The sequence below is a fragment of the Sus scrofa genome, chromosome 2 (assembly GCF_054392235.1).
Source record: "Sus scrofa isolate SSC_HxYL_T2T_F1_AM1 chromosome 2, Sscrofa_HxYL_maternal_Yorkshire_Landrace_v2.0, whole genome shotgun sequence".
Lineage (NCBI taxonomy): Eukaryota > Metazoa > Chordata > Mammalia > Artiodactyla > Suidae > Sus > Sus scrofa.
Genome location: NC_139384.1, coordinates 12,020,638 through 12,035,772, shown reverse-complemented (window position 1 = coordinate 12,035,772; position 15,135 = coordinate 12,020,638). Strand labels below are relative to the sequence as shown.

The 15,135-nt window shown below is 42.5% G+C and overlaps 2 protein-coding genes across 2 annotated transcripts; both read left to right on the top strand.

Moving 5' to 3' along the window:
- Positions 1 to 3,129: 3,129 nt before the first annotated feature.
- On the top strand, positions 3,130 to 4,065 carry LOC100515525 (olfactory receptor 4D11). Its single transcript, XM_003122689.3, has one exon. The coding sequence runs from the start codon at positions 3,130 to 3,132 to the stop codon at positions 4,063 to 4,065; it is 936 nt and encodes a 311-aa protein (XP_003122737.3).
- Positions 4,066 to 11,298: 7,233 nt separating this feature from the next.
- LOC146405100 (olfactory receptor 4D11) lies at positions 11,299 to 12,234 on the top strand. Its single transcript, XM_085015124.1, has one exon. The coding sequence runs from the start codon at positions 11,299 to 11,301 to the stop codon at positions 12,232 to 12,234; it is 936 nt and encodes a 311-aa protein (XP_084871250.1).
- Positions 12,235 to 15,135: the final 2,901 nt, after the last annotated feature.

Genomic DNA, 15,135 nt, shown 5'->3' with positions numbered 1-15,135 from the left:
CTAAGTGTATATGCCTGAGTCGTTTCGTAATTACTCCCACTGAAACAGCCTCTCCATCAGCAGAATTGTTCCAGCACCACATCCAACTACATGCCCTCTGATAATTCTCAGCCTGGTTAGGGGATTAAGGAATTGGTCAATACGACAGGGCGTGGTATATCAGCATGGAAGACTCAAGAAAATACTACTCCCAGTGTCTGCCCTTTACCACATAAAGGTGAAAGAGAAGCCATTGAAATCACTGCCCTTCAGAGGGGCATTTAAGAGAATTTTCTGAAACTGAATGATTCATGGGAGTATTAATTAAGGTGTTGGAGACCTGCAAAGAAAACTTGGCATTTCTGGTAAGATGCATAACCCTACCTTGGCATGTACATTTGTGACGTCTGGGTACCTGTACATAAGAGTGAGAAAATGAGTGAGAAAAATTGAAAGTTGGATGTAATCCTTAATACTTACAAATAGATTTTGACTGCAAATAATGTAATAAGTACACACGATGCTACATGCCAGGATGAACCTTCCGTTCTTCTGAAAGAGTACCAGTATCTTTAAAGAAGTCATGTGTCTGTGAGAGTTACTAACCCAGAGTTTTTCTTTAAGGTCACACATGTGTAATCACACTTATGAAGGATTAGGCAGTGCTCCAAGTCCTGATGCTTTACATAGATGAATTCATTTAACCCTCACAAAAATCATATGAGGGAGATGCTACTGTTTCTAAACACCAATGCAGAGCCTGAGGTCAAGTGGGCGAAGGAACCTGCCTGTGTTTGCATAACCAGTAAGTGTCCAGCTGGGATCTGAACAGGCTGGGTGATATCGTAATCCCCCTGTATCTGCTGCATGCTGTGATGCCTCTCAGTAGCTTTTCCAGTTTTCCATACCAAATGGCCTTTGGACAAAATTGCAAACAAAGGAAAGACAACTTGAAGGGAAAGTGAGCTGGGCGAAAAGAAATGTCTTCATCCGAACTGGAAAAATACACCCCAAAAGTGGGAGGGAAGTGGCTTTCACTTTTCCTTTGTTTCTGATTATAGCAAGAAAAGAGAGATAAACTGCAAAGAAAGAAGTTAAGGTCCATTTCAAGGACTCACCAAAAAAAAAAAAAAAAAAAAGATAGGAATTCAAAAGCCATCAAGAGTATACCGTGAGTACACGTTCAACATCCTAAGAAACAAGCAAACTGTTTTTTAAAGTGGTTGTACCATTTTATGTTCCCACCAGCATTCCAATTCCTCCTCATTTTTGCCCACTCTGGATATATCCATCTTTTTAATATTAGCCATTCTGACAGGTACATGCTATTATCTCACTGTGGTTTTCATTTACATTTTCTCAGTGATGAATGACACTAAGCATCTTCTCCTATGCTCATTTGCTATCTCTCTATCTTCTTGCTCAAGTGTCTGTTCAAACCTTTTGTCCTTTTCATTTTAATTGGTTTGTATATTTTATTATTGAATTTGAAAAGTAACAGCCATTCCACTCTTAGATACTTACTCGAGTGAAATGAAAAGATATGTCCATGTGAAGACCTACTCATAGAAGCTTTAAGATAAGAGCCAAAAACTAAAAACAACCCAAATGTTCACCCACAAGTGAGTTGATAAATAAACCGTGGCATAGCCATGCAATAAAAGGGAACAAAATGTTGGTCCACACCAAAACATGGATAATTTTTATGTGTAAAAGAAGCCAAACAAAAAGAGAGTACACAGTTCATAAAAAAAAAATTTAGAAAATACAAACCAACTGTCTTTCTTTAATAGGTGCAAACTACTGCATTTGGAGTGGATAAGCAATGAGATCCTGCTGTGTAGCACAGAGAACATATCTAGTCACTTGTGATGGAACATGATGGAGGATAATGTGATAAAAAGAATGTATATGTATATATATATTCTCATATATATATAGTTATACGTATAATAACTGGGTATACTATACGTATAACTTTAGGTAACTTTGCTGTACAGTAGAAATTGACAGAACAGGGTAAATCAACTGTAATGGAAAAATAAAAATCATAAAATAAAAAAAATGAAAATACAAACTAATGCAGAGTGACAGAAGCAAGCAGCTCAGTGGTTGCCTGAAGAAGGAGGGGCAGAGGAGACATTAGGAAGGGTCACAAGCATGCTTTGGGAGTGATAGACATGCTAATTATCTTAAATATAGTGATGATGGCAGGGGCCTGTGCCTGTGTCAAAGCTTATTGACGTGTACACTTGAAGTGCTTGAGTCTATATGTCCATGATCGCTCGATTTTAAACAATTAATTTTAAGCAATAAACTGAAGCAATGAACTGAAGCTCTGAGTTACACCTTTATTTCCATAGCTGTTATTTTGACACCCAGGGGTTTGAGTACCTAAAGTAGTTTAAAGTAAATGCAGAAACAAAGAAATCCCCTTAAGGAAGAATAGAGCAATAATGACCTTAAAGTTTTCTAATTTTTCATAGAATTACACTTGTGGTTTGAAAAAGAAAGGAGTGCTTCTGCAGAATGAAGGCCAAAGAGAACCATTCTAAAGACAGCAATTCTTAAACCATGTAAATGAGCCACCCAGTCTGGGGGACAGGAAGGGGGGAAGCAACACATTCCTGTGGGACTTATACGAACTCAGTCATATCAATAGGCATTTTCTTACCCATACACCAAACTGATGCCATTTTTATATCCTTCATACCACAATACCTCCTTTATGAATATTTAATGTCCACCTCTTTATCTTGAATATTTAGAACATTATTTTGTGCATTTTCTAAAATATCTATAATTTACAGGAGAATAATTTGGGGGCAGCAACTGCAGCCTCCAAAAGTTCCTGGGCCAGGAATCAAACCCTCACCACCCAAGCCACAGCAGTGACAACATCAGATCCTTTAACCACTAGGCCACAAGGGAACTCTCAGAGAAAGAACAATAAATTGCATGCTTGTGTTATATCACTTTGCACACACTAGCAATAACCCCAGAGCAGCAATTCAGTGGGGATAATATCTTACCAGTTTTTAGCCAAATACCTGACTCTATAAACCTGAATCTATTAAGGGAGAGTAAACACTTTCCAAAATAACACTTTTAATTTTTTCCAATCTACAGAGGAAGAGGAAACATGATTCAATGGAGTTGAGAAATGGCACCAGAGTAACAGAATTTATATTTCTGGGACTGACTCAGTCCCAAGACCTAAGCTTGGTCTTCTTTCTTTTTTTGAGCTTTGTGTACATGACAACTCTTCTGGGAAACCTCCTCATCATGGTCACGGTGACCTGGGAGTCTCGCCTGCACACCCCCATGTACTTCCTGCTCCGCAATCTAGCCATCCTTGACATCTGCTTCTCCTCTATCACTACTCCCAAGGTCCTGGTAGACCTTCTAACAAAGATAAAGACAATATCATATACAAGCTGCATGACACAGATGTTCTTCTTCCACCTCCTCGGTGGGGCAGATATTTTCTCTCTCTCCGTGATGGCCTTTGATCGCTACGTGGCCATCTCCAAGCCCCTGCACTATGTGAACATCATGAGCAGGGGCCGGTGCACCGCCCTCATTGTGGCCTCCTGGCTGGGGGGCTTTGTCCACTCCGTCGTGCAGATCTCCCTGCTGCTCCCACTCCCCTTCTGTGGACCCAACGTTGTGGATGGCTTCTACTGTGATGTCCCCCAGGTCCTCAAACTCGCCTGCACTGACACCTTTGCCCTTGAGGTCTTGATGATTTCCAACAATGGCTTGATCTCTACACTGTGGTTCCTCTTCCTCCTGGTGTCCTACACAGTCATCTTGACAATGCTGAGGTCTCACCAGGGGGAGGACAGAAAGAAAGCCATCTCCACCTGCACCTCCCACATCACTGTGGTGACCCTGCACTTCGTGCCCTGCATCTACGTCTATGCCCGGCCCTTCACCGCCCTCCCCACGGATAAGGCCATCTCCGTCACCTTCACCGTCATCTCCCCACTGCTGAACCCCTTGATCTACACTCTGAGGAACCACGAGATGAAGTCGGCCATGAGGAAACTGAAGGGAAGACTCATCCCTTCTGAAAGGCGATAGACTGAGGCTCTCCATCCTCTTCATCAACAAAGACTCCATTCAGTGTTTTACCCATGGAGTCAATTTATATACTCAGATATACGGTCAATAAACCAACTAAACTCACTAGATAATACTTTATTTTCCAATTTAAGTTAACAGGATACTAGTAACCCAAGCTTCTGGTGAACATGAAGTATCTTGTGTTATAGGATTGAGCTGATTGATATATTTCCACTCAAAGACTAAAAAAAGATGTGTCAACCATGAAAGTTTTATGGCATGTGAAGAGTGATCCCTTTTCCAAGAGGTGAGTAATATGAAATAGAAGAAGAATAGAGTGATTTCCTCAAGATCTTCTATCAATTTAGTTAGAGATAAGTCTTCAGATGGTCAATTCCTCTTGCCACAGGAATGCAATTTATTTCATGGCTGGACCTGTCCATGGCCCAACTGCAATCCTGTTCTAGAAAGATTTCATGATCACTGCCTCTGAAATACACATATATGAGTACATACGGGCCTGTCACAGATTAAGAACATTTTTTCTGCTGAGTTAAGCTCCATATGGGCTTGTAACCCATGGAGAACCTCAAAGGTATGTAGTGGTTGTCCTCCTAGATTCCTATCAGGAATGAAGAAGCTTGGGAATATTTCCCATAATGTCCTCAAGGGATTTAGCTTATGCAGAACTAGACATGCCAAATTCACACTCTCATGACAAAGGCAGGCAGAACCTCAGGGATCCTACACCAAGAGCAATCTGTTCTCATTACTCAAGAACTTGTGCACCGTTGTAGTCTTACCAGAGCAAATATCAGACTGACTACACCACTGAGGATTTACATTCTCCCCACCGGAGAAAAGGAGGAAGAAAGAGAGAAAGAGGGTGTTAAAGAAGAATAAAACTCTATCTTTCAATATGTTCATATTTGTGAAGAGGAAGTATAGGCTTGTGGTTTTGTCTGGGGAAATATGGTTAAAAGTAAAAAAGTAGAGCACTGTGGCTGAAAGCTCGAACTTCAGAGTTAAACAGACCTGGATCCAAATCCTATCTCTGCCATCCATCTGTGTGATCTTGAGCTATTTTAACTCCTCACAGGGCACAGGTCCCCTGTACAAAGGTTCTCTTGGAGTTGTTGTGAAGGTTAGAATGAGATGGTATATGTGAAACATACACTGCCTGGCAGACAGTAAATGCTCAGGTAAAGGCAAATGGATCCACTTTAATAACTAAACTATTATGCCTCACTCACATTCCGTTACCCATTGACCTGTCACACTCTTCTCCTCTGTATGATCTATACTCGTCATTATTAGGGGGAAAAAATGGTGTGGAAAAGATGGAATGTACCTAGAAGTCAAAGCACCTATCATCTTAAAATTCCTAGCTTTCATTTTTTTTCTTACAAAAAAAAGTGGATCCTGGGGTTCCCGTCATGGCACAGCAGAAACAAATCCAACCAGGAACCATGAGGTTGCAGGTCCAATCCCTGGGCTCCCTCAGTGGGTTAAGGATCCCGCATTGCCGTGAATTGTGGTGTAGCTCACAAACGCCACTCATAGCTCTCATTGCTGCAGCAATGTGTTGTAGGCTGGCAGCTGTATCTCCAATTTGACCCCTAGCCTGGGGACCTCCATATGCCTCAAGTGAGGCCCTAAAAACCAAAAAAAAAAAAAAAAAAAAAAAGTGGATCCTTAATCCACCGAACAAGGCCAGGGATTGAAACCCCATTCTCATGGACACTATGGAGAGTTCTTAACCCACAGAGCCACAAAGGGAACTCCTTAAAATTTCTAGCTTTGTCATTAAAACATGACAATAGGTGTTCCTGTTATTTATATACAACTCGAAGAATCACCCTGAAGATGATGAGGTACACAGTGCAAGAGAGTTTCATAGCGAAAGAATACAATGGGTCAAAGATAAACCATGGCTTAGAGAGTAGCGATAAGGGGTCAGACCACGAAGGCAGAGCCAGTGGGTTAGAAGAGAGCCCAGGGGAGGCAGCCAAAGCTTGGCGAGTGTTGAAAGCAAACTTCGTTTCTGTCCCTCATCGGACCTGGGCTGGCCCCTTAAGCATCCATTAACTAACTGACTCACTTGTTCATTATTTCCTGCTCCTGTCAATCAGCTCTAACTTTTTACAGCATTAACCCAGCCCACAAATTCTTGTCAACTCACCGCTCATCGGGTTCTGCTGCATTTGCTCCGGCAGCTCGGGTCTCTAGTCTCTAGACTCTCTAAGATTTTCTATATGAAATTGCCTATGAAAAATGCATACCGCAAGTCACTTTAGAGCCCAGTTCATGCAAATGGGTCCTTTCCTTTTCTTCCTACCCCTTGTGACTCCCTCAAATCAGAGTGTTATCCCTATGTGAGATCTGGATGGCATCAAAGACCTATAGAGTCTGAATCATTGTATCTCAGAAGTGAAACCATGTACAAACGCCTGAGTCCTTATGTTTTGAAGTAAAAGGCTTTTCCTTTCACCTCCCAGGCCTCCCCTCAGTCTCAAAAGACTGACTCCGGAGTTAATCATTAGGAAATTTTGTTACAGCTAAAAAACAAAACTAGTTAAAACCACTTCCATTATGTTATGCCCTGCCTGGACACACAAACGTATTGCTAATGTTTACTTTCTAGTTAGAGTTACTGCACCCAGTGTTTTATTGCATCTAGTTTTTCTTCTGTAATGGAACACCACCTTTCGCCACTTCTCTGTGAGCAATCTTCCAAAGAGAAGGTCAAGGAACGATAACCCCAAAGACAGCCAGAAACGGATAGGGATGGAGTGGGATAGTTGCACGGGTGGTGGTTGGGGGCGGTGGGGGGGTGGTCCCAGTGGGGAACCATGGATGGAGAGAGGGGGCTTGGGGAGCTTTGGGAGATGATTGTGGGTTGGTGATCGCTCTGGAGGGCCTTCAGAAGGAGGCAGGCTTGCTTGACTGGTGGAGGTGCCAGTTATGCACCTCAGGCCATTGGGTGGGGATGGGGCGAGGCCAGCATTCAGGTTCAGACCAAGGACAGGAATTTAAGGACCACCCTTCTGCTGTTTTTAATAAGCACCATGACAGTCCTAGTTTGACCTTATAGGGTCAAATACTCTGATACCGGATACCAAGGAGAAGCTACTACTTGAGAAAGACAAAGAGGTGGTTTTTGCCACCCCCATTTCTCTTGGATGATAAAACTGTAGCCCACCTGGAGTTCCCGTCGTGGCCCAGTGGTTAACGAATCCAACTAGGAACCATGAGGTTGCGGGTTCGATCCCTGGCCTTGCTCAGTGGGTTAAGGATCCGGCATTGCCATGAGCTGTGGTGTGGGTCGCGGATGCAATTCGGATCCCACGTTGCTGTGGCTTCTATTCAACACCTAGCCTGGGAACTTCCATATGCCGCAGGTGCAGCCATAGAAAGGAAAAAAAATGATGCATGTTTTAACAGAATTGCAGGAGAGGTAAGGACAAGATGGGAAGACCAGTTAGAAAGTTACTGCAGTAGAAATTATGAAGGTATGACTTAAGTTAGTCACCCTGGAGGCAGTGAGGATTTTGAAAAATTTTGAAGGTCAAGCAAGTAGGATTTGCGTAGCCCATGAGAAATCCATCACCCACTTTGGTCATCACCCCACTCAGATCTCCTTCACTCTCACCTACATAACCCTCAGGTCTGAGGTCTCCTGCCCTTACCTGTGTATCACCCTTCAGGAATCTCCCTGCATGGATGAAACTGCCTTAGGAAGTTGCTCACAGTCCCTAAGGACTGACATTCATCTCCCACTAGGAAAATTACCAAGAGGTAATCATCAGGGGGCTGGGCAGGGGGCATCGTGGCTAAACTGACCTAACAGGATCCTTGCTGAAGGCAGGCCAGGGTGATCAGACACCACCTGGGGGGCGACGGAGGATGAGGATGGCAGGAGATCAGATATGGCGGATGGGAGAGTCTGGCTACCATAGCTTAGCAGGATTTGGGCTACCCCTGGACGATGCAGAGACAAGCATGGAGCTCCAAAAGTCAAGGCTTTGTTGAAAAATCCAGGGGCAGCTGAGCAGTGTTGGTCAAGGAGAGACTCTACCACGGCTGGAAAGTTTTAGACCCATGACCAAATGTGTGTTCCTAAGTGTATATGCCTGAGTCGTTTCTTAATTACTCCCACCGAAACAGCCTCTCCATCAGCAGAATTGTTCCAGCACCACATCCAACTACATGCCCTCTGATAATTCTCATCCTGGTTAGGGGATTAAGGAATTGGTCAATACGACAGGGCGTGGTATATCAGCATGGAAGACTCAAGAAAATACTATTCCCAGTGTCTGCCCTTTACCACATAAAGGTGAAAGAGAAGCCATTGAAATCACTGCCCTTCAGAGGGGCATTTAAGAGAATTTTCTGAAACTGAATGATTCATGGGAGTATTAATTAAGGTGTTGGAGACCTGCAAAGAATACTTGGCATTTCTGGTAAGATGCATAACCCTACCTTGGCATGTACATTTGTGACGTCTGGGTACCTGTACATAAGAGTGAGAAAAAGAGTGAGAAAAATTGAAAGTTAGATGCAATGCTTAATACTTACAAATAGATTTTGACTGCAAATAATGTAATAAGTACACACGATGCTACATGCCAGGATGAACCTTCCGTTCTTCTGAAAGAGTACCAGTATCTTTAAAGAAGTCATGTGTCTGTGAGAGTTACTAACCCAGAGTTTTTCTTTAAGGTCACACATGTGTAATCACACTTATGAAGGATTAGGCAGTGCTCCAAGTCCTGATGCTTTACATAGATGAATTCATTTAACCCTCACAAAAATCACATGAGGGAGATGCTCCTGTTTCTAAACACCAGTGCAGAGCCTGAGGTCAAGTGGGCGAAGGAACCTGCCTGTGTTTGCATAACCAGTAAGTGACCAGCTGGGATCTGAACAGGCTGGGTGATACCGTAATCCCCCTGTATCTGCTGTATGCTGTGATGCCTCTCAGTAGCTTTTCCAGTTTTCCATACCAAATAGCCTTTGGCCAAAATTGCAAACAAAGGAAAGACAACTTGAAGGGAAAGTGAGCTGGGCGAAAAGAAATGTCTTCATCCGAACTGGAAAAATACACCCCAAAAGTGGGAGGGAAGTGGCTTTCACTTTTCCTTTGTTTCTGATTATAGCAAGAAAAGAGAGATAAACTGCAAAGAAAGAAGTTAAGGTCCATTTCAAGGACTCACCAAAAAAAAAAAAGATAGGAATTCAGAAGCCATCAAGAGTATACCATGAGTACACGTTCAACATCCTAAGAAACAAGCAAACTGTTTTTTAAAGTGGTTGTACCATTTTATGTTCCCACCAGCATTCCAATTCCTCCTCATTTTTGCCCACTCTGGATATATCCATCTTTTTAATATTAGCCATTCTGACAGGTACGTACTATTATCTCACTGTGGTTTTCATTTACATTTTCTCAGTGATGAATGACACTAAGCATCTTCTCCTATGCTCATTTGCTATCTCTCTATCTTCTTGCTCAAGTGTCTGTTCAAACCTTTTGTCCTTTTCATTTTAATTGGTTTGTATATTTTATTATTGAATTTGAAAAGTAACAGCCATTCCACTCTTAGATACTTACTCGAGTGAAATGAAAAGATATGTCCATGTGAAGACCTACTCATAGAAGCTTTAAGATAAGAGCCAAAAGCTAAAAACAACCCAAATGTTCACCCACAAGTGAGTTGATAAATAAACCGTGGCATAGCCATGCAATAAAAGGGAACAAAATGTTGGTCCACACCAAAACATGGATAATTTTTATGTGTAAAAGAAGCCAAACAAAAAGAGAGTACACATTGTAAAATACAGTTCATAAAAAAAAAAATTTAGAAAATACAAACCAACTGTCTTTCTTTAATAGGTACAAACTACTGCATTTGGAGTGGGTAAGCAATGAGATCCTGCTGTGTAGCACAGAGAACATATCTAGTCACTTGTGATGGAACATGATGGAGGATAATGTGATAAAAAGAATGTATATGTATACATATATTCTCATATATATATAGTTATACGTATAATAACTGGGTATATTATACGTATAACTTTGGGTAACTTTGCTGCACAGTAGAAATTGACAGAACAGGGTAAATCAACTGTAATGGAAAAAAAATCATAAAATAAAAAAATGAAAATACAAACTAATGCAGAGTGACATAAAGCAAGCAGCTCAGTGGTTGCCTGAAGAAGGAGGGGCAGAGGAGACATTACGAAGGGTCACAAGCATGCTTTGGGAGTGATAGACATGCTAATTATCTTAAATATAGTGATGATGGCAGGGGCCTGTGCCTGTGTCAAAGCTTATTGAAGTGTACACTTGAAGTACTTGAGTCTATATGTGCATGATCGCTCGATTTTAAACAATTAATTTTAAGCAATAAACTGAAGCAATGAACTGAAGCTCTGAGTTACACCTTTATTTCCATAGCTGTTATTTTGACACCCAGGGGTGTGAGTACCTAAAGTAGTTTAAAGTAAATGCAGAAACAAAGAAATCCTCTTAAGAAAGAATAGAGCAATAATGACCTTAAAGTTTTCTAATTTTTCATAGAATTACACTTGTGGTTTGAAAAAGAAAGGAGTGCTTCTGCAGAATGAAGGCCAAAGAGAACCATTCTAAAGACAGCAATTCTTAAACCATGTAAATGAGCCACCCAGTCTGGGGGACGGGGAGGGGGGAAGCAACACATTCCTGTGGGATTTATAGGAACTCAGTCATATCAATAGGCATTTTCTTACCCATACACCAAACTGATGCCATTTTTATATCCATCATACCACAATACCTCCTTTATGAATATTTAATATCCACCTCTTTATCTTGAATATTTAGAACATTATTTTGTGCATTTTCTAAAATATCTATAATTTACAGAAGAATAATTTGGGGGCAGCAACTGCGGCCTCCAAAAGTTCCTGGGCCAGGAATCAAACCCTCACCACCCAAGCCACAGCAGTGACAACATCAGATCCTTTAACCACTAGGCCACAAGGGAACTCTCAGAGAAAGAACAATAAATTGCATGCTTGTGTTATATCACTTTGCACACACTAGCAATAACCCCAGAGCAGCAATTCAGTGGGGATAATATCTTACCAGTTTTTAGACCATATACCTGACTCTATAAACCTGAATCTATTAAGGGAGAGTAAACACTTTCCAAAATAACACTTTTAATTTTTTCCAATCTACAGAGGAAGAGGAAACATGATTCAATGGAGTTGGGAAATGGCACCAGAGTAACAGAATTTATATTTCTGGGACTGACTCAGTCCCAAGACCTAAGCTTGGTCTTCTTTCTTTTTTTGAGCTTTGTGTACATGACAACTCTTCTGGGAAACCTCCTCATCATGGTCACGGTGACCTGGGAGTCTCGCCTGCACACCCCCATGTACTTCCTGCTCCGCAATCTAGCCATCCTTGACATCTGCTTCTCCTCTATCACTGCTCCCAAGGTCCTTGTAGACCTTCTGACAAAGATAAAGACAATATCATATACAAGCTGCATGACACAGATGTTCTTCTTCCACCTCCTCGGTGGGGCAGATATTTTCTCTCTCTCTGTGATGGCCTTCGATCGCTACGTGGCCATCTCCAAGCCCCTGCACTATGTGACCATCATGAGCAGGGGCCGGTGCACTGCCCTCATTGTGGCCTCCTGGCTGGGGGGCTTTGTCCACTCCGTCGTGCAGATCTCCCTGCTGCTCCCACTCCCCTTTTGTGGACCTAATGTCCTTGACACTTTCTACTGTGATGTCCCCCAGGTCCTCAAACTCGCCTGCACCAACACCTTTGTTCTTGAGCTGCTGATGATTTCCAACAATGGCTTAGTCACAACCCTGTGGTTCATCTTCTTGCTTGTGTCCTACACAGTTATCTTGATGATGCTGAGGTCTCAGGCAGGGGAAGCCAGGAGGAAAGCCATCTCCACCTGCACCTCCCACATCACTGTGGTGACCCTGCACTTCGTGCCCTGCATCTACGTCTACGCCCGGCCCTTCACCGCCCTCCCCACGGATAAGGCCATCTCCGTCACCTTCACCGTCATCTCCCCACTGCTGAACCCCTTGATCTACACTCTGAGGAACCACGAGATGAAGTCGGCCATGAGGAAACTGAAGGGAAGACTCATCCCTTCTGAAAGGCGATAGACTGAGGCTCTCCATCCTCTTCATCAACAAAGACTCCATTCAGTGTTTTACCCATGGAGTCAATTTATATACTCAGATATACGGTCAATAAACCAACTAAACTCACTAGATAATACTTTATTTTCCAATTTAAGTTAACAGGATACTAGTAACCCAAGCTTCTGGTGAACATGAAGTATCTTGTGTTATAGGATTGAGCTGATTGATATATTTCCACTCAAAGACTAAAAAAAGATGTGTCAACCATGAAAGTTTTATGGCATGTGAAGAGTGATCCCTTTTCCAAGAGGTGAGTAATATGAAATAGAAGAAGAATAGAGTGATTTCCTCAAGATCTTCTATCAATTTAGTTAGAGATAAGTCTTCAGATGGTCAATTCCTCTTGCCACAGGAATGCAATTTATTTCATGGCTGGACCTGTCCATGGCCCAACTGCAATCCTGTTCTAGAAAGATTTCATGATCACTGCCTCTGAAATACACATATATGAGTACATACGGGCCTGTCACAGATTAAGAACATTTTTTCTGCTGAGTTAAGCTCCATATGGGCTTGTAACCCATGGAGAACCTCAAAGGTATGTAGTGGTTGTCCTCCTAGATTCCTATCAGGAATGAAGAAGCTTGGGAATATTTCCCATAATGTCCTCAAGGGATTTAGCTTATGCAGAACTAGACATGCCAAATTCACACTCTCATGACAAAGGCAGGCAGAACCTCAGGGATCCTACACCAAGAGCAATCTGTTCTCATTACTCCAGAACTTGTGCACCGTTGTAGTCTTACCAGAGCAAATATCAGACTGACTACACCACTGAGGATTTACATTCTCCCCACCGGAGAAAAGGAGGAAGAAAGAGAGAAAGAGGGTGTTAAAGAAGAATAAAACTCTATCTTTCAATATGTTCATATTTGTGAAGAGGAAGTATAGGCTTGTGGTTTTGTCTGGGGAAATATGGTTAAAAGTAAAAAAGTAGAGCACTGTGGCTGAAAGCTCGAACTTCAGAGTTAAACAGACCTGGATCCAAATCCTATCTCTGCCATCCATCTGTGTGATCTTGAGCTATTTTAACTCCTCACAGGGCACAGGTCCCCTGTACAAAGGTTCTCTTGGAGTTGTTGTGAAGGTTAGAATGAGATGGTATATGTGAAACATACACTGCCTGGCAGACAGTAAATGCTCAGGTAAAGGCAAATGGATCCACTTTAATAACTAAACTATTATGCCTCACTCACATTCCGTTACCCATTGACCTGTCACACTCTTCTCCTCTGTATGATCTATACTCGTCATTATTAGGGGGAAAAAATGGTGTGGAAAAGATGGAATGTACCTAGAAGTCAAAGCACCTATCATCTTAAAATTCCTAGCTTTCATTTTTTTTCTTACAAAAAAAAGTGGATCCTGGGGTTCCCGTCATGGCACAGCAGAAACAAATCCAACCAGGAACCATGAGGTTGCAGGTCCAATCCCTGGGCTCCCTCAGTGGGTTAAGGATCCCGCATTGCCGTGAAATGTGGTGTAGCTCACAAACGCCACTCATAGCTCTCATTGCTGCAGCAATGTGTTGTAGGCTGGCAGCTGTATCTCCAATTTGACCCCTAGCCTGGGGACCTCCATATGCCTCAAGTGAGGCCCTAAAAACCAAAAAAAAAAAAAAAAAAAAAAAAAAAAAAAAAAAAAAAAAAAGTGGATCCTTAATCCACCGAACAAGGCCAGGGATTGAAACCCCATTCTCATGGACACTATGGAGAGTTCTTAACCCACAGAGCCACAAAGGGAACTCCTTAAAATTTCTAGCTTTGTCATTAAAACATGACAATAGGTGTTCCTGTTATTTATATACAACTCGAAGAATCACCCTGAAGATGATGAGGTACACAGTGCGAGAGAGTTTCATAGCGAAAGAATACAATGGGTCAAAGATAAACCATGGCTTAGAGAGTAGGGATGAGGGGTCAGACCACGAAGGCAGAGCCAGTGGGTTAGAAGAGAGCCCAGGGGAGGCAGCCAAAGCTTGGCGAGTGTTGAAAGCAAACTTCGCTTCTGTCCCTCATCGGACCTGGGCTGGCCCCTTAAGCATCCATTAACTAACTGACTCACTTGTTCATTATTTCCTGCTCCTGTCAATCAGCTCTAACTTTTTACAGCATTAACCCAGCCCACAAATTCTTGTCAACTCACCGCTCATCGGGTTCTGCTGCATTTGCTCCGGCAGCTCGGGTCTCTAGTCTCTAGACTCTCTAAGATTTTCTATATGAAATTGCCTATGAAAAATGCATACCGCAAGCCACTTTAGAGCCCAGTTCATGCAAATGGGTCCTTTCCTTTTCTTCCTACCCCTTGTGACTCCCTCAAATCAGAGTGTTATCCCTATGTGAGATCTGGATGGCATCAAAGACCTATAGAGTCTGAATCATTGTATCTCAGAAGTGAAACCATGTACAAACGCCTGAGTCCTTATGTTTTGAAGTAAAAGGCTTTTCCTTTCACCTCCCAGGCCTCCCCTCAGTCTCAAAAGACTGACTCCAGAGTTAATCATTAGGAAATTTTGTTACAGCTAAAAAACAAAACTAGTTAAAACCACTTCCATTATGTTATGCCCTGCCTGGACACACAAACGTATTGCTAATGTTTACTTTCTAGTTAGAGTTACTGCACCCAGTGTTTTATTGCATCTAGTTTTTCTTCTGTAATGGAACACCACCTTTCGCCACTTCTCTGTGAGCAATCTTCCAAAGAGAAGGTCAAGGAACGATAACCCCAAAGACAGCCAGAAACGGATAGGGATGGAGTGGGATAGTTGCATGGGTGGTGGTTGGGGGTGGGGCGGGGGGGTGGTCCCAGTGGGGAACCATGGATGGAGAGAGGGGGCCTGGGGAGCTTTGGGAGATGATTGTG